General features: G+C 40.5%; 2 protein-coding genes across 3 annotated transcripts in view; one reads left to right on the top strand and one right to left on the bottom strand.

Annotated features, from left to right (window-relative positions):
- Positions 1 to 483: 483 nt before the first annotated feature.
- BET1 (Bet1 golgi vesicular membrane trafficking protein) lies at positions 484 to 6,735 on the top strand. The gene is made up of 4 exons (XM_033056402.2): positions 484 to 654; positions 3,998 to 4,113; positions 5,980 to 6,036; positions 6,571 to 6,735. The coding sequence occupies exons 1-4, from the start codon at positions 636 to 638 to the stop codon at positions 6,724 to 6,726; spliced, it is 348 nt and encodes a 115-aa protein (XP_032912293.1). The 5' UTR covers positions 484 to 635; the 3' UTR covers positions 6,727 to 6,735.
- A 413-nt stretch (positions 6,736 to 7,148) lies between these two features.
- LOC116994568 (probable acyl-CoA dehydrogenase 6) overlaps positions 7,149 to 20,131 on the bottom strand; it is an 84,663-nt gene continuing 71,680 nt past the window's right edge. For both annotated transcript variants that reach the window (XM_033056383.2, XM_033056391.2), the window contains exons 7-9: positions 16,641 to 16,802; positions 16,353 to 16,503; positions 7,149 to 8,864 (exon numbers count right to left, since the gene is read on the bottom strand). In XM_033056383.2, coding sequence (XP_032912274.1) covers positions 8,774 to 8,864; positions 16,353 to 16,503; positions 16,641 to 16,802 — 404 coding nt within the window. In that variant the 3' untranslated portion in view covers positions 7,149 to 8,773. The remainder of the gene's footprint in view (positions 8,865 to 16,352; positions 16,504 to 16,640; positions 16,803 to 20,131) is intronic.

Raw genomic sequence — 20,131 nt, 5'->3', positions numbered from 1 at the left:
TGGCAGATCAGCTTCTTTAGTGCAGTGGACACCACACCTGTAATAACTAACTCTGAATGGACTCGTGTTTGCTTTACACTGGAATACTGATAAATCCTTCTGGTATCATCCTGGCAAATAAATTCAATTCACTGGTGTGGAGTGAGTCACATCTTTCATATTAGCAGACAACTAAAGCATTGTGCTAAAGCATTGCAAGAGGTTAAAGAATGAAGGAGAAATTATCTTTCAAAACAAAATTTAAATCCCTCAATAATAATGTAATCGTCAGGTTTCCGGTCCAAGTTTCTATATGCTGCAGTGGCATGCTGCCTGCTACTTCCAAATAAACGGTGGACGGGAGAAAGAAGTGAAAAGCTCCTCTCAGCCCTGATTGTTAATTTTTTTGGCAGTCAGCGTCTGCCCTCGGCCGGGACTACAGCCCCCAGCAGCCCCCGCGCGGCCCCGTCGGGCCGGGCGCGCACCCAGCGGGCCGCGCGCGTAGCGCTGTCGTGGCGCTGCGGGTGAAGGGTCCGCGGCCGCCGCGCCGAGCCCCGCCGTGTCCCCGCGGCGCTCCCGCTCCTCCTCATCCTCCTCCTTCTCCTCATCCTCCTTCTCCTCGTCCCGCTCCTCCCGCGGCAGCTTAGGGCAGAGCCATGAGGCGCGCGGGGCTGGGTAAGCGCGGCGCGGGGCCGGGCCGAGACACGGGCGTGAGGGAGCTGTGCCCGTGGGCTGGGTTGTGGCAGGCTCGGGAGCTTTGGCGGGGAAAGGCCGTCACCCCTGCCTCTTCTTCTGGCCCAGCTGGATTTACGGAGCTGGGCTAGGGTTTGTGTTTTATCATACAATCATAGGATTTGGTTTGGAAGTGACCTCAAAGACCATCTGGGTCCACCCCCCCAAGCCATGACACCTCCCTCTAGACCAGGCTGCTCAGAGGCCCATCCAGCCTGGCCTTGAACACCTCTAGGGCTGGGGCATCCACAACATCTTTGGGCCTATTCCAGTGCTTCACCATCCTCGCAGTAAAGCATTCTTTTCTAATATGGCATTTAAACCTACTGTCTTTCGGTTTCAACCCATTCCTCTTGTCCTGTCACTGCATGCTGTTGTAAATAGTTTTGCCCCATTTAGTTGTGCTGTTGTTTAGTTGTTCTAACACCACAGCTAACAGTTTGGGCCATGGATAGGCAGATTTGTTACTCTTCTGTCAAGTCCTTTCCAAATTCAGAAATTGTTCCTTTTGTTTGTTTTTTTTTTTTTTAAAGTGCTTCTGTGTGTTTTCCTGCCATGTTTAGGGAGTAAAAGCCACAAGAATCCCAACTATTATAAATTTATTACAGATATAATCTGATGGAAATTGAGAAATCCTTGCAATCCTTGCAGAGTTCCTGCTGAGTGTTTTGAGCAGCTTAGGCCTCATTTTTCAGCCAGGAGTCATGTTGATGACTAGAAGGAAACTTTGAACTCCCACGTCATGTTCTACAACCATGTGGGTGCAGTGACGGCACTGTAAAGCTTAGGAGATGTTTACACCTCTGAAATGTATGACTGGGTTCTGGGGCTTCCTCCTAGAAAGTATTCAGGGCTAAACCAACTGTGTCTGACACTACCCTAGATTTACTCCTACACCTCAGGTTTGTATTGTGCAGTGGTATTTTCATGAAATAAAACAAGTCTTGGGAACACCTCTTGGTGAATCAAGAGAAGCGGGATGATGTTTATCATTAAAAAGTGGGCATTTGATAGTGCTTAGGTCTTCAGTCCTTTCCTTTGTCAGACTGACAGCTCCCTCTTGGTTGGAATGGAGGCCACCCAACTGTGTGCTGTTATGAACAGGGGATGAATGTTTGTGCAGGCAGTTCTGAAGAAAGAGCATGTCTGCTTTTAGGCTGTCTCTGGCAAACAATGCTTTAGGGATCATCCTGAAGCTGCTTTTTATTAAAAGGTTAAGCAGAACACTTAAATGTCTGTTATCAGCTGCAGTAAAATTTTCTGCTTTACCTTGACATTTCAGCTGTCACTAGAACTATTTTTTATTTACTAGGCTGGAAATAGAAGCTGGGTACCAGCACCTCTGCAGTTGTCACCAGGTTGTCACCTGGTACCTCTCTCTTAGCCTGCAATTATGTTTGGCCATGTCCCTGTTACATGTCAATGAGCAGTGTAGCAGCACAGCCCTAGAACTGCCACGCTGAAGTTTCTGTGCTTCCCATGAATAGTTGTAGCCTGGCTTCTTCCTTGTGCTTCATATGACATAAAACGAAGCAGCTGTGCCTGTTGAAAAGCTTTGGGGTGTTTGTTCATGTCTGTATTGTCAAAGTCCATTTAAGAGACTCAGTTTTGGTGTTTTGGCATGAAGCTATATGGTATATTAACTTATAATCAAGATCATGTGTCACTTGGTAGGATGTCACTGTAATTAGATGCACTTGTAAAATCATACACAGTGAGAACAATCCTGACTCTAATTTTTAGTTTCATTTCTGTGTTAGGCATTGGTACTTTTAGTTCAGGTGAGGGTAAAAAGGCTTCTTGAGTCACTGTGATGAAATAAAAACAAGCATTTCATTGCAGTCTACAACTTCCTTGTGAGGGGAAGAGGAAGGGCAGGCACTGATCTCTTCTCTTTGGTGACCAGTGAGAGGACCCAAGGGAGTGGCCTGAAGTTGTGTCGAGGGAAGTTTAGGATTGATATTAGAAAAAGGTTCTTCACCCAGAGGGTGGTTGGGCACTGGATCAGGCTCCCCTGGGAAGTGGTCACAGCACCAAGCCTGACAGAGTTCAAGAACATTTGGGCAACACTGTTGGGCACATGGTGTGACTTGTGGAGATGGTCCTGTGCAGTGCTAGGAGTCGGACTTGGATGGTCCTTGTGGGTCCCTTCTAACTCAGAAGATGCAGTGACTCACTCTTGTTGAAGATCTGTCCAGCTTATTTACAAGTACAAGTGAAAAAATCTTCATTACTTAGATCTAAAGGATGGCTTAATGGGTTAATATAAAATATCAAAATAGCATTGTAATGTTCTATTTCAAAATATTAATATTATGTATGCCAAGCATACAATGAAGCTTTCTGAGACAGCACTCTCAATATAAATGTGGTTGGTGTCTCTTTGCTTCTTTTTTCTCAAAAACAAAAAATCCACCCAAACACAAAAGTCTTTAAAGTTATTGAGAAGGCATTCAGTTTTGTTGTGCCATTCTCACTAAGCAAGAAAGAATTTATTTATATTGAAAAATATTTATTAATTTTATAACTGGATTATTAGTTGAGTTAATCTTGTGGGTTCTTTATCATAAAGCTTATAGTAGTTCATTTCTGGTTGCCTTTCTAAGTCTTTATCTCTCTTCATTGTTTTCAATTCTTAGATTAGATTGATTTTTGTCTTTACTGGATATGACTTGAATTCTCCTGTGCCCATGCTGCTGTCCAACTGCTGTTTGTAGGAGATCTTTATTAGAGGTTGGAGGAAGTATTTGTGTGGGGCTGAGCAGCTTTCATTCCCTTCTGCGCCTCATACTGTGCTGACTCAGTTGTTTGGATGACAGTCCTGAAGGTCCATCACCCAAAAAAAAGGCAGGAGTGAGAACAGAACTCCAGAATGGTGACTGAAACAGCAGTGCTGTGCTCTGCTCAGAGACCTGACTTTGCTCTAAGACCTTGTTTATAAAGAAACTTGCATGATCATAGTATAGTTTCTCCTTTAAAGGTGTGATTGAGTCATATTTTCTTTGTTAGAGAATCCTAGCTTCAGTTTGATTTACAACATGTAATGACCTCCAATGTTTCATTCACATCTCCATGAAGTGCTTGGATTGATTTCCATAGAACTCATATAAAAACACTGTCAAGGAAAAAGAAAATTACAACCATTCCTCAGTTTCTCTTCTTTTATTTGCATATTGAAGGGTAACTCATGCATTTAGAAAAACGTTGAGTCCCTGCTCCAGGGACATGCAGAACACTTGCTCCAGTGGTGTTGTCTGTCTCTGACTACTGACTGTTGTGTTTGCAGGTGATGGAGCAGCTGCAGGGAGCTATGGCTATGCCAACAGTGGCTACAGTGTTTATGAAGAAGAGAATGACAGGTTAACAGAAAGTCTGCGTACAAAAGTCAGTGCCATTAAATCGGTACGTATTTAACTACAGTGGTATCACCACATTCATAAATTCTATTATGTGAGTCAGGGAAGCAATAGACTTAGTTTAAAACAGAAACTTAAAACTGTGATGTGTTAACCTGGCTGGATGTCAGGTGCCCACCAAAGCTGCTCTATCACTGCTCAGGTGGATGGACAAGGGAGGAAAAAGTACAGTATAAGATTCATGCATCAAGATAAGGGCAGGAAGAGATCACTCACCAATTACCATCATGAGCAAAACAGACTTGACCTGGGGAAATGATATTATTGACAGTCAAATCAGTAGGGTAATGAGAAATAAGACTTAAAATTTCTTGCCACTGCCTTTCCCTTTTCCCTGGGCTTAGCTTCACTCCCAATTTTCTCTGCTTCTTAATCGTCAGGGGTGCAGGGGAACGGGCAATATGTAATGTGAAAACAGCTCTTAGAAATAGCATGCTAATATCCTCTGAAGGAAAAGTTTGGTGTTCTGATGATTCTGATTCCTTTCAGAGATTGAGGACTTCTTTCAAACAATTCTAACTGAAATACAGCTCTGAGATTAAAATTGTGTGGATTTCTTGTTCTTAAAAGCTCAAAGTTTTATAAAGCACATTTCCAGTGAAATGTTTTGGCCTGAACTCACTCAAAGTCTTACTGCTAATACTGTTACTTAAAATTGGTTTTGTCTCAAAGAGAAATTAAACAGGTTTAAAATAAGAATTTGGAGCAAGTTAAGGGGTAAAAAAAAAACAACTTTGACCTTTGTTATCAATTTCTTTTCTCCTGCTGTGCTATGTTACATTTCAAAATCTGTGTATGTCAACATAGCAGTTCATGGTGCCCCAAGGAGCTCTTTCTGGAGCTGCATCTTTTAGTGCAATGGGATAATCTTGGCATATGGAATAGCTTCACATAATCTTCCAAGAAACCTCTTGTAAAATCAGTTTCACTCTTGATTGAAATGCATCAAGTTTTGACATGTGAAAACAAACATGTTTTGGATAATCCAAAGCATGGAGTGCATCTCCCTCCTTCCCAGGAGTTGAGCAGGTTAAGACCAGAGGAATAGCTGCTAAGAATCAGGCTCAGTGCCAGCTCTCCCCTATTTAACTCCAGAGCTGCTTTAAGCCAAGACTCTTCTGGCTGGCTCAAAGGCATCACCTTTGTGATGTTGCAGCTCCAACTGTACCTGCTCTCATACCTCCCTGATTCCAACCCTAACCTGACTTCACTTTCTGGCCTGACCTGAGACCTTTCTCAGGCTTCTGCCCAGGGTGTTGCTGGCCCTGGTCACTGTCTCCGGACTGGCTCTCCCTGACCTGTGCAGCTTTCCTCCATGTCCTGCAGTGCCCTTCTGTTCTGTGACACAAAGCAGAGGAGGGCTACACAAGTTCACTGAAGAAAGTCCTGTTCATAGCACAGCAGCAGCTTGGCAGAAGAGATGTTTTTGCAGGTCACAAGTGTCAACTCCAGCAATACTTTGAGTCAAACCAGTGCTCATGGTTCTCTCTGCTGTGTGCCAGCAGTTTTAACAGTTCCAGGAAACAGGTAATTGCTACTTCAGGCTTGACTCGATTCTTTAGTTTTTAAAAGTCCATGCAATATTTCAAGTAAGACATTATCTGGAAAAGGGGAAGAAGAGCATTGAGTACTTTCTGTGACTCTTCAGACTCATCTAGTTAGATGAAAAATCTTTATTTCCTTAACGGTTGTTGATAGAATACTGTGCATGTTATTTTGTTTTTTGAAAATATCAGGTATTGCTTTCACTGGGGAAATGCTAGTCATGTCATGTATTTTTGACTGGGTTCTCTATGTATTAACTGGTTACTCATATTTAATACTTTTTTTGTTTTGTTTTGGGTTTTTATAGCTTTCTATTGAAATTGGAACAGAAGTTAAAAACCAGAATAAAATGTTATCAGAAATTGTAAGTATTGAATAACCAGAATTCTTCTAATATGGGTCAGGATTAGCAATTAATAATGTAAAGCATCCTGTATTTTAGTATAAACATTGGTATTAAAATGTTGACAGCTAATTGTTGCAACATGTGACTGATTTGTCAGCAGTATCGATATTTCTGTTCAAAAAGAAAGATGTGCAAATACATTATGCTTCAGATACGAGTATAGGTTTTCAATTAGCAAATGTCTAATCATTAAAAAGACACTTCTGTATTTAATTGTATTCAAGAGTAGAAGAAGGAAGCAAAAAATAAGGGAGTCAGAAATGCCTTTTTTGCTTACACTTTGCTTTGGCTTGGGGTAAAAATAGCACTGGATAAGTGAAAGTTTCACTGGGTGAAAGTTTTTACTGTGTAATTCCTGCCTCTAAAATGATTTTAGTTTTGGAAACTTCGAAAAAACGTGGAAAACTATATTTAGTGAGCTATAAGGATATTTCTTTTCTCAGAGTAACATGTTTTTGTTCTTTTGTTTGCTTGGTTTTTTTTTAAATGTAGGAGAATGATTTTGACTCTACTGGTGGACTTCTAGGTGCAACTATGGGCAGACTGAGAACACTCTCCAGAGGAAGCCAGACAAAGCTGTTATGCTACATGATGCTCTTTTCATTATTTGTTTTTTTTGTAATATACTGGATTATTAAACTGAGGTGATGCATGTTACCTCTGGTTTACATTGTGTAATTTCAACTCTAGTCTTAGTTAATGAAGACATTGATTTAAAGTGGCACATTTTGTGGATAAAACACAGTGAAATTGTTGTACATTGCATTAACAATTAATGCGAAGTTATATATGGTTTTCTTAATGTATCAGAGTTTTTCCATCATCCCCTGTTTTGGGGGGATTACTTGTAAATATGCAGAAACTGCTAGTGTAGCGGGATGGATTTTTTTAGGGGAAAATTGTTTTTAGAATTGATTGAAAAAATTCATAGAACAATGGTTATTTGAAATGAAGTATTTGAAGAATTTCAAGGCTTTCTTTTTTATTCTGCTTTTCATTCTGGGCCATGCTCTAAATTAGAGCTCCAGTTTCAGGCATAAAGTAATTTTGGTTGCAAAACCACAAATATGTAGATTTTTCTAAATACATCTTACCTGTGGATTTTTAAAGGGCTGGCCTGAAGCTAGAAAATGCAGTAGTGGTACCCCCAAAAATTACTTTTGTGGTTAGATGTGATAATGTTTAAGTAGCTTAAACTTTGTTTTGGCAAGAAGTTACTTAAAACTGGATTTTTATTTTTTAGTTTAAATGTGACAGATCATGTTTACACATCTACTCTTTGAAGCAAATGCCTTTCATCATTGGGACCAACCAATATGGACACAATACAAATGTTTTCTTTATATTTAAAGTACTTAAAACTGAAATGATTCCATTGAATCACTTGAACTTTTACCATTAGTATGTTTACTTTTCAATTAGTGATAGTCCCTAAATCTGCAGTGCATGATGTTTGAAATACAATAGTAGATATTTTGAATTTTATATTAAAGTATATTGTGATGCATTTGTTGGAGGTGCAGTCACATTAAGACACTTTATTTTGAAGACTTAGCTTTGGCCCACCAAGTAGTTTCTAATCATTGAGGCTATTATATTGCTGAGTTTAAAATTAAAAAAAAAAATTAAGTTTCCTAGATATTGAAATTGTATCCACAATTTTTGAAAAACTTTTCTAGAAATACTGTATGATATGTTACCATTAATAACCAATTATGAACTTAAAAATAAAGTGTCCTGTAGTATTATCCTAGCTAGTGTTGTTTATATACATTTTTTTCTACAGTAGAATACTGGTGTATTTTTTTGGAAATGGTGCTATATTTAAGGGGCAATTTTTATTTTTTTAGTCAATAATACAGGCTGTCTCTCCCAGCCTAAATGACTGTTTTAGGAAGGCTTTAAGTAATTCGCACAGTTTTCATATTAACTTGTTTATTTTTTATTTTATATTATTTTTATATTAACGTGTTTAATTTTTTTTTTAATAATTATACACAAAACATGATACATTGCTGCTGAAGTTCAGGCTCCACAAGCTTCAGATACACTTAAACAGTTGTTTGTAGAATTCTGCAAATAAAAATTTAACATTACTCCCATGACCAAAAGTCCATGATAGAGTGGAGTACAAATTGATAAGGATTTGGTGAAGACGACAGAGCTCATTTTGATGATTGCTTGCTTAAAGTGAAAGATAGGGAAGGTACCTGTAATTGGAGAGGAAAAAAAGAGGAGAGGCACTGTTCTGGGGTTTGATTATGGCAGAGAATCATTTGTGACATAATTGTTCATCTTGAAAGCAAAGCTCTACTGAAATGAGTGAGCTACGTAGCTTCCATTCATATGGAAGTCCTGTTTCGTAATTGTCAGCTTAGATGTTCTAAAGTGTAGATAAAACTTGTCTAAAGAACAAATTTTTTTTCTGTGTGCTTAGCATGGGTCATTGGAAAACTTAAATAACCCACTGAAAAAACAGAATGCAGGAGCCTACAAACTTTCAGAGTGATTCAAATCACAAAAATTTGAAACTGGAAAATTCAGAGTGGTAATGGTGAAAGACCTTGATGTGCATTTTGATGGCAAAATTACTGATCTGTTTTCAGCTTGAAGCGTACTGGCTGCTTGTCACCTTCAGTGTGCAGCACAAGTCATGCTCTTGCTTTCTTAATTTTCAAGGAGGAGTGGAGATGCATCACTTTCTTGGAAATGCATCCATGTATTTGCATATGATGGAAAGCATGGTTTCGTCTGAGCCACCTCCTATTGACATCAATCTCAAGTCCCTGCAGAAATATAAAGGGTAGAGTTAAACATTTGCATGCTGTTCTGATGTTGCTCTGCTGGACAGCTTGCCCAGAATTACTTACACATTGCACATGAACTCCATATGCCTGCAGAACAGCTCATCCACTGGCTCCTGGGCAGGTGGTCTGTGATGCTTCCCACAGCACCCCTGCTGGGCCTGTCCCAAACCTGTCCATGCCTAAGCCTGCAGTGGAATTGTAGGAGGGAAGGGACCTTTCCCAGGGCCAGCAGCAAAGAGCATTGCAGCATTTAAATTTGCTTTGTGGTAAAGGAGTCGACCAGCACAAGTTATTGGAGAATTCCACAGAAAGGGTACAATTTCCGTTCATGGCTTTTAACCAGTACAGGTTTTCTTAATTATGTAAGATCTGGTAAAAGCTTTATTAGTATTACATAGTACTTCAATGTTACATAGAATAATATTACAAGTAGTGTTGTATAGTAGTCTAGTGTAGTTTTATATAGAGCTTTATATAGAGCTGCTGTGCTTTAAAAATGAATTACCGCTTTGCTTCAAGAATATTTACTCTTTGATTTGGTATTTCTAATCACACTTGTTTAAAACCAGCATTACCACCCCTAAGTCATCCCTAATAGTGTTGCCTAAGTTCCCAGTGCTAGCCAGAGTGCTAACTACTGTAGCCTCCAGCAATTTCACTCACAAATATTTTACCTCTGAGGAGACGAAAAAAACACTACCAATAAAACAACCAGAACAATTCTAAACTACCTCTACTTAGCAACCTGAAGATTCCCCACCTTCCCATGGGCCTTGCTGAAGGCAGCAGACCTGGAACAGTGGTAGGTTGCTTGTTCTTAGCACTGTCAAGCTGCAGAAAGCCCCTGCCAATGCTCAGCATTTGGCATCTTCACTGTAGCAACAGCAAGTAACTAATCCTCAGAACTCCTCTGTGATGTCAATAGAAATCCTCTCTGCAGCAGGAATCTTGGACACACGGGGCTTGTTTATATAAAGTTATAAATGGGCAGTGGTAAGATCTGGCTTTGGTGGTATGTGTGTCAGACAAGTCAGGCTGTCATATATAAAGACACATGTCAGAATAACACCTTTCATATGTTTTGTGCTTGTGTGTATCTGTATGAATTTGCTGATAATTACAGTAATTTCACGAATACAAGCCGCACGGCGTATAAGCCGCATTTCCGGTGTGTCAGCAAAGTTCATGTCTTTGTCAATAAAAAAGCCGCACTTTTGTTCGCGGCAAACTTTCACGGCTTACTGCCGACCTTGGAAACATTATTTCCAAGTGAAAAAAGACACAGACCATAGCTGCGGCAGCGTACCCTTTATTTACAAGCTGAAAAAGACACAAACAATAGTGTGGTCATTTTGCGAGCATTCCCAACGGATCCACGTTGCCTTTAAACAGCCACTTAGCCGCGCGGGCATGGCCTGGCCCGGCCCCTCCCCTCCCCTCCCCTCTCCTCCCCTCCCCTCCCCTCCCCTCCCCTCCCCTCCCCTCCCCTCCCCTCTCCTCCCCTCCCCTCCCCTCCCCTCCCCTCCCCTCCCCTCCCCTCCCCTCCCCTCCCCTGATCCACGCGAGCACGGCCAGCCGCGCAACCGCACAAGACTGAAAACACTTTAAAAAGTACAGAGAAATATCACACACTTTTATCAAACTGCCGAGAGAACGCGCCGAGGTAACTCACCCCGATAACACCCCCCGCCCCTCAGTAACGCCGTCATCCACAGGCAGGCAATAAGCTGTTCTCTGATTGGTTCATCATCAGAACAACGGGAAACCATGGATTTCAAACCATTTTTGCTCAGGACAGGACCGGCACGGTACCAGGTAAGGGCAGATACCACATTTTTGTTAATAAATTAGCCGCCCCGGAGTACTAGCCGCACTTCCGGGTCTCCACCAAAATTTTGGTCAAAACGGTGCGGCTTGTATTTGTGAAATTACTGTATATTTTTGTCTCTGTGGGTGAGATAAGGAATATTTCTTACAGAATCTACAACCAGATGACCAGCTGATGTCTCCTCTGGGGAGACAGGGCAGAAGGTTTCCCCCTAATAAGTGGATTAAGATGACAAAAGACTCAAATTATTTTAATCTAGCAGTTCTCTTTTGGGAAATAAACTTGCTTTCAACATAAGAAAACAAAACCATGGGATTAACTGTCCTGCCAGAAACTCTATAAGAAAGCTGGGGAAGACGACAGGAAAGTCTGCTTGTATATCAGTTATTTAATGTATGCTTATGGTTTGATACTTTATATTATATTAAGAATGCATTATTAATAGAGCACATAAATATTTCAATATATATAAATATTGGAATTTAATTGCTGTTGTAAGGGACATTAGCAGGCTACTCCTGTAAAGGCTTTTGATCTGGCACAGTAACATTTTGCTTTTGATTTCTGCATCCCCTTTTTGTTGCCATGTGACAGTGCAGCACATCCTGAACTACCTGCAGCCCTGCTGAGGTGAGCACCAACCTGTGGTGGCTTCCCCCTGACCAAGAACCATGAAGAACCAGCCTGCAGTGCACCAGCCAGTTTGTAAAGGTGTCATTTTCAGGGACCAAACCTCTAGCTACTTGCTGAATGCTGTTGAATGCTATTTTCTTTAGAGAGTGGGAGTTAAGCTGAGGGAGGAGAGAAATCCAACTACTGTGTTCTGTCCCTCTAAAATACTCCCTGCAAAGAGTTTCCTTACCTTCAGGAAATCCCATGTGTCTGAAATACTGTAGATTACAAGCCTTCGCTCAACCAAATCAAGAGATATAAATGGTAAAAAATAATCCACATTTTAATGAATAAAAGCAAAAAATTCTTCACTGTCAAGGTAAAAAACTGCACTTAGGAGGGAGGGTGAGGAGCTATTCCTACCAACCAAACTCAATCCAGGTTATCAATAACTTCAAGTTAGGTAACCACAGGGAAAAAAAAGCCCTCCACATTGTCAAATCACGTTTCCCATCTCCATAGAAGCCATGTCATACAGCCTTCAGAAATGTGTCAAAGTTGTTCAAATGATTAGGAGCCCTCTAATTTACAGCCTCAAAATGTATTTCTGAACAGTGTCATCCAAAATAGTCTACAGTTTAACATTCCTCTGTTGGCTGATGTTGACCCCTCTGCACCCTGAGTGACATTTGGACCTTGTTTTGCACAAGCTAAGCCATGTCTATTACCCTGCCCCTAAAACTTTTGGTCCTAGTTTTCCTGAAAATCAGAGCTGTTGCTTATCCTAGTCTGAGCTCTCCCTTGTGTGTGATTTCCCCAGCCATGAAGCAGGGACAGGTACGCATTCACAGCAAAGTTTTAGATCTTGTAATGTGCTATATGGAGCTCATGGCACACTAAATCTGTCTGTAGCTTCAAGCTGGTAAAATGCGATCGAGTTTGCAGTTGTGCCTTCCAGTACCATTTATTACCTACAGCTGAGAAGCTGGGCCTGCTCTGGGAGCTGCTCTACACTACATTTTCTCTGGAAAACCATATGGAATTGGATTGAATCCCTTTCTGTTTCCAGACAATCTCAGAGGAACCTGCTGCACTATGATGCAGGTGTCTTCACAAAACTTCAAACTCCTGCCAAAATAATCAGAAATTTTCTTTCTCTTTTCTGGCAGTGATCAGTGCTGGTCAGACATGGGGAAGAGGTGAGTTTTGGTGGCTTTGGCTGGTAGTCCCTAATAGCCTGGCTTTATGGCAGCAGTCCCTCAGAGATGCTGCTCTCCGCTTCCCTGGTTAGAAATCCTTAGCAAGGATTACCAATTGGTAAATCCTTACAAAGGTTTGCATGGCTCAGAGTAGCACTGCTCCCCAGGCCATTCATACACTGCTTCTTTTCAGCACAAACTTGATTACAAAACCTTTACCCTTTTTTTCTCATAACTAACGATTTTTTAGGTTTTAACTATTTTAAGGTTTTATTACTGGCAAGAATTTTCTCCAAAAAATGTACTGATGAACCCTCAAGCCTAATATTTTGTGACTTCTTCCATTTTCAGTCTCAGCTAGGTTACCTATAGGCTGTCCAAATTAGGCAGAATCTGAAGGAGGCTTTTTTCTAGCGTGAAAAGTTTGAGCTGCTGCCACTCAGTGCAGCAGGCCTCTGACCAGGCTGGCATAGCCCACAGCTGTGCCTGCCAGTTCCCATGACCCTGTCCCTTCCCCCTCAGGAACATTCTGAAGGCCAAGATGAGGGAATGGGCATCACCTTGGTCTGCTCTGAGCATAAAGCAGAGAGTAGAGCATCGCTCTTCTTTAAAGTCATCACTGTACAGTTATCTGCTTTGATTTGCTGTCTTAAAGGTAGATGTCAATGTGCTTCATCTCCTAAATTCCTTCTCAAGGTACTCATAAAAGTCAAGCAAAGTGATAGACACGCATCTGTCTCAAAGCCTCTGCAGAAAAAGGTGGAAACTGCAGATTTTGTTTCACAGATGACAGGAATTGGTATTAAGTCTTGTCTCAGCAGTTAGCTACAGACTTCAAAGCAAATTATTTTTTGTCAGCAGAAATGGATAGGTTTCACTTTATTTGGTACAACTATAAATTGCTGAAATGAAAAAATCTGATTAACCCCCCCAATTGTCTTGACTCACTCAAGTTTAGACATTTTTGTAAAGAATGAAAGATTATAAACAATGAAAATTAAAAAATGAAACTGAATGAAATATTTGAACTAACTTTTTAAATATGTGAAGGGGAAAAAATCTAGATGGAAATATATTACTTACTTTAAAAATCCACTTAAAATTATACAGAAGCTTTTTTTAACTCTCCTCAATTACAAAAAGACCTTCATATTGCAATAACTATGCAACAGTTGAGAAAAATGAAAACTTGTTTCTTCTGCATCTATGCATTTGCAATGCTATTTACACTTCGGTTTCACATGAGTAGTCAATATTTTTCGCTACTGCTTTCTGAGTCTTTCACAATGTAGCAAGTAAAGAAATTATAGCATTTTCCCCATCACAGCCCCAAGAGTAAAACTTGTAAGAACTGGAAGCAGTTAGAGGTTGAGTTTAGCAGTTAGTAACAATCAAGAAGACCACATAAGTTCTTCCTATAACAACTCAAGTGCACATAATTGCTACTAAAATAAATGGATCGCTACCTGAATTTTTTTTAAACTCAAGAAATCTGAAAAATTGCAATAAACACGATACTAAAAGTTTTCTTTCCTCTGATCTTTCATAACCTGGGTTTTTCATATAGATGATGGGTTTGTTTAATAATTGATTTTTGCCAAGTCACAAAGCCTTTTAAGGCCTTTTAGACAGAGGAGAGAAAAATAAACAAGCATGACTCCAGGCTAGTGCTTTCCTTCTCCAGAATCCTGCTATTAGGGTACAATTTGGAAAGTCCATTCTTTATGGGTTTTATATTGGCTTGTGTTTTTCTATGAAACCTTCAGATAATTGGGCTCTAAGGTTTGTTTTTTTTTAAAAACCTATTCTCCTTATTAGAATCTGTATAAGTGAGACATTTGCATATATAAAACCAAGCCAGTATAGACACCTACATGGAGAAGCAGCTATCTTCATGCCTTCTAGAGAATAGGCGCTTAAGAAATGCCAGTTGTTCTACCAAGTTTGAAATGTTAATGATTAAATGACAGATATGAATAAAGTAAACTGGCAAACAGTTTTGTGCCATTTCTGTTCATGATCTCTAACTGACACTAATAACTAAAATTCAGAGACTTCACGCACTAACCATGCATTGTGCTGTGTGTTCTTTGAGGAATGACTAACAGCCTGGTATGTCGAAGACTAATCAACATTTCTTTGGAAATGTCATAAAGATTATGCTACAAAAATGTTTGTACATTAGGACTAGATGTCCTGCTGTGCAATTATACTACTGCTGCTGGACAAACATCACAGTGACGTGAATGGTTACTCAGATTGCTGTAGTAAAAAGAGCAGCTTTAGGGAAGTTGCTGCTTTGCTTATAGTTACAGATTAACATGATTCTGACTTGAAACTTTAATTATTTATTTAGGTAAAACTCTCCTTGTCCCTTTCAGAGTATAAATATCACACTGTCTTTAGCCTTATTTATAACAGTGTTTGTTTTATAGATAGAAAGATACATTTCTTTAGCCAGCTGACTGTGTACGCCAACAGGAAACACTCTGGATTTCTTCTAAGGAAAAATGTGATTGTGCTGGAGTACTTGGAAACCACTCTGGTGGAATTCACACAGAAAAGCCCTGCTCACAGTTAGCACTACTATACTGCGCTAGGAAATCTTAAAGCTATGTAAAAGCACATACACATTAATCTGTACAGAATACAGCATTTATACAGTAAGTGCTGCAAGACAGGGATTCATTTTATTCAGAGTGCCTACTGCAGTAGCTCTTAACATTTCCATCATCAGTGACCATTAGTTGTTAAAATAAGTCTGTGAAAAAAATTACTGAGGACAACCATCAGATTGACAGCTGGCTTAAAATCACCATCATAAAGCAGTCTATACCTTTCTAAGAATATTTCAGAAGTCCACTTATCAAAAATATTGAGGATCTCTTGAATTAGTGCAATGGCATTCTTGTTCATAAAACGCTTTCAAAAATAGAAAAAGTAACTCAACCTATCTAAGAAGAAACAAGCTTTTTGCAGATTTCCTCAAGTGTTCTGCTCTCACTTTACACGTTTACCAAAATTTTCAATTAACTGAACCTGTGATTTGGCTAAGTTTGGATTAGGCATTGTCTGTGTAGGGGCTTAACAGAAAGCTGGTTTTGCAAGAGAATCCAAGATCAATTATGGTAATTCTAAGAATATAAGATACTGAGGCCAGATACCAAGAAAACTGTTTCCTTAAGGAGATAAGAGACAAAAAAATTTGAAGAGACTTCAGTTGATTTCCAAAAAGGCCTCTGTACCATTTTAATGATCTAACGACTTTCTGGAAGCAATTACATCTCTCATGTGTCTCACATAGTATGTAATGTGACTAAGAGGGTGCAGACTGCTATCAGAACAGACTACTGCAGAAGTGGGGAACTCCAGTTACACACATATCTGGGGAAAAAGAGAAAGCTGATTTTCATTCATTTTAGAAGAAAGCTTCTGGGTTTAGTTCTATTCTTGTAATCAGGATTACAAGCAAATAAAAAGCAAAGAGAAAAAAAAGTCACTGGTTGGTAGCTCTCAATTTTCCCTGCCTTTTTTTCTACTCTGTGGCAGATACCAGAGGACCATCAGGGAAAATTCTGAGTTTTCTGCTTCCATTTGACATTTAAGCTAACCCATGGGTTGTTCAAACTTCACAAGTGTAGTGTTCAAAGTTAATTGCACTGTGTGTCCTTGCAACCACAACCCACTTCAGTGACATGCTATGAAGTGGAACAAGACCACTCACACTGCTGAGGAGCTGGGGTTCTTTTCAAGTAGGGATTGTTTAACAGGGCATTTAAGAGGCTCAATTTCAGTTAAAGTCACTTTGTATTTTCATCACTCCCTTACCTGTAAAACCTGCTCACAAGAACTTCACTGGTGAATCCCATTCCTCCCCAAAACTGGAGACAGCTATCAGTCACTTCACGGGTCAGACGACCTGCCTTTAGCTTAGCCATGGAAGCAAATTTTGTCACATCGTTGCCTTTTACATAGAGAGCTAAAAATTAAAAAAAAAAAAAAAAAAGAAGATATTAAAAAACAGTCACTCTGGAAATCACCTCCCATGTTCCTTTAGCCTGATGAGGTTCTTTCCACGAAGAGAAGCACATCTGGGATGCAGATGTGGGAGCTCACCCACGGCACGGTGCAGCAGCGAGCGCAGGAGCTCCACTTCGGTTGCCAGCTCGGCCAGGCGGAAGTGCACGGTTTGGTTGTGCAGGACAGGCTGGCCAAACACCTTCCGCTGCCGCGTGTACTCAATCGTTTCTTGTATAATAGTTTCCATTGGTGTCAGGGCTGGAAGAAACAAAGCACAGAACAAGACATCATTTGAGCCAGATCTGTTCAGCTTCTTGTTGAAAAAGAAGGTTTTTTCACATTGTACAACCAACACATTAGTTTTTTTAAAGCAAATTATTCTGTACACTCATTTTGGGGTGAAGCTTCAGTTCTGAGAAGAGTCTGGTACCTCCTTGTACCTTGAAGAGATCTATCTCCCTTGAGGCCCAAATTGCCAAGATCTGGAGGAGAGGGAAGGGAAGTGGGTAGGAAAGAGGGAGAGTCATAGAAAGCAGTACTAACATCAAGTACTCAACTTTATGCCTAGTGTCTCATTTGGAGCCTTAGCAAGAGCTTATGGCAACTCCTACTTTCCGTGCTACCTGTGTCCTGAAGGTTTGTTAAAATCCTGAAAAAAAAATAAATCTGAAGGCAGACAGTGTAGTGGGCTTGTGAGAAACGCTGTAGAAATGTAAACTAAAGGAAGCCTTCAGGGAGAAGGCTGAAACCTATTCTGAGATCAAGGAACACAAATAGACTGCTTATTATGTCTGCATTCTGTGATCAGATCCCAGCATAGAGAAGAAAAAATTTACATCCATTTTAAAAACATTAAATAATTCTCCTAAAGGAAACAGAATGAAAATAGGGTACTGCTGTAAAACAGGTGAGAGAGGCAGTAGATGATGCTTTAAAGCAGAAGTAGTTTGCTGCTTCTTTTTGTGCAAACTGAGACATATCCCATTTTAAACAAGAAAAAAAGGGAAAAATTTCTTTTCCAAGGTAAACCAGCCTTGAAGTGAATGACTAAGCTATCAGTCTCTTGCAGTGTAGCTGGGATAATGGCAGGTACAGAATGTGTGGAGAATTTTGTTTGGCAAATGTGGACCTATCTTACTATGACAAAAAGCAGGGCATGATTTCACAAATCTGTATGAGAAGGGTCACATTTCCTCTTTTCAAAATATGCATATCCACATCCATTTGCATTTAGAGTCAAAACCACAAAACTCTGAATGTGAAATGCAAAATAAACCCAAGCCTTGAACTACTATGAAATAAATCCCTTTTCCTACCTGCCAGTTACTCACATGATAGCCCCTTGCTGGAGCCCGGTGTGGTTCCACATACCTTTTTGCTTTGTTTTCAAGATCATTGCTATTTAAATTTCACCTCTGTACTGCTCTCCTGTGTAGATTCTGCATCCCACCAATTCCCCCTGCCATGATCATTCACCATCACTTTTAACAAACCACCATTTTTCACATGTCTCTACATTCCATAGGGTGATCAGCTTTTCTCATTACTTAAATATTTCTCCTTCCTTTCTCATACAACTAAACTCAATGCTTATTTTTCAGAAGAGCATATACAGTAATGTCCGCATTTCTTCTGTGTTAACACACTATGTTGTCACCCAAATGCTGGCTTTCTGGATAGGAAAATAAATTTCTGCTCTCAGGAAAAACATCTCTTGAATAGAAATACCATCCTTCCAAAAGACAATGTCACACAACACTGTAGCATATATAACACCAACAGCTTTTTTACTTGTATGTCTGTGGTCTCCAGCTTGAGAAATGTAAAGAGCAAGGTGTATCCAGGCACCACTTCTCCCTTTCCCTCAGCCTGAAATCTGGGAAGAATACAGCAAAGTCTGAGCTTCTGGGTGGGAAACTAAACAGTGCATGCCAGTGTTAGGAGAGCAGAAGGGAAGTGGAAGGTGTAAAGGTGAATGATTAATCTTGTGTTGGTCTGTCAGAGCAAGGTGCTCCAGCACGGCTTGTGTGGCTCCCAGCATGGATGGGAAACTGCAGAGTAAGCCGGAGCTTCAGGCGGCAAGAAACAGAACAGGAACTGTTTAGGTCCTGCTTGCAAAAGGTCTAAAGATCATGAAGACATTTGGCCAAACTCTGCTCAGGCTGTCACCACACATCATGGCTCAGACTAGGGTTCTGGGAAAACTTCTTATAGTGTCCACCTCTCCAACTCACTGCCTCCTGCCCCTGCTGAACCATCTTCCTGTTTCCTTAGCTGCCATTACTGTCCTTCTTCTTATTTCAGGAACTGTAATTTGCACACAGGAACAAACAGAGGAGAACTAAGGAAACTAAGGACTGTCCCGGGCTGCTTCCAAAGAGGCCTTCAGATCAAGGTCATGATTCTCTCCCTCTACTCTGTTGTCGCGAGACCCCATCTGGGGCACTGCATCCAGCTCTGGAGCCCACATTCCAAACAGACATTGATCTGTTGGAGCAGGTCCAGAGGAGGGTCCTGAAGCAGACTGCAGGGCTGGAGCACCTCTCTCATGAGGACAGGCTAAGAGCATTTTGTTCAGCCTGGAGCAGTGCAGGGGAGGCCTTATTGCAGCCTTTTGATATATAAAGGGAGCTTGTAAGACAGATGGGGACAGAGTTTTTACCAGACCTTGTAGTACCAGGACAAGGGGGACTGGTTTTAAATCGAAAGAATGTAGATTTAGATTGAACATAAGGAAGAATTGGAGCTACGTAATCTGTAGGGTCCCTTCCAACTCAAATCCCTCCATCATTCTATGATTCTAAGAAATTCCATATTAGAGTGGTGAGACACTGAAACCTATTGCCCAGAGAAGTTCTGGGTACCCTGTGACACATCCATTCCCTGGACATGTTCAAGGCCAGGATGGATGGGTCTTTAAATAACCTGATTTAGTGAAAGGTGTCCCTGCCCATGGTGGAGGGATAGGATGTGATGAACTTCAAAGGTCCCTTCCCAAACCATTCTGTGATGTTGGGGACGGGAATTCAGAACTCTGAGCACAGCTCTAACATGGCAAAGCTTGTCTGTGTAGCAAACAGCACCAAAATGCAGCACATCATGAATATCATGAAAGCCAACAGCTGTGTTCAGCAAGATAACAGCACACAACATTTTGCCAGTCATACAAATTCAGAGAAATGCCATTTATAATACGGAATCCCCTTCTCTTTCTGTGTATTTGTTTCCTTTTTTATACAATGTTCCCCACATCCTCAGGCAAACTTAGCCCCATGGGTTTTAACTGACAGTACATGCAGGAAATGTCACTCTAGAGCAGCCTAAGAAATGTGTGGCCCACCACACAGCTGAGAATTGTGAAAGCACTTGAAGTTGCCATATACAGAATAACCTTTTCCTTGTATCTATTCAACTTACATTATTACACTTGAAATTTCTGCTCACTGTAAAGACACTTTGTCTTGTTGCTATGTTTTCTCTCAAAAGAAAAGGAAATATATTTTTCTTAGGTTGTGACTGATCACTCTCTAATGAAACATACAGTGAGCTCTAAGCTGAGCAATCTGATTCTTAAGGACGTGTGTTGC

This window comes from Catharus ustulatus, chromosome 1, assembly GCF_009819885.2.
Source record: "Catharus ustulatus isolate bCatUst1 chromosome 1, bCatUst1.pri.v2, whole genome shotgun sequence".
Taxonomy (NCBI): Eukaryota; Metazoa; Chordata; class Aves; order Passeriformes; family Turdidae; genus Catharus; species Catharus ustulatus.
Note: the sequence above shows the minus strand (reverse complement) of the source record. Positions and strands in the feature narration are given on the sequence as shown.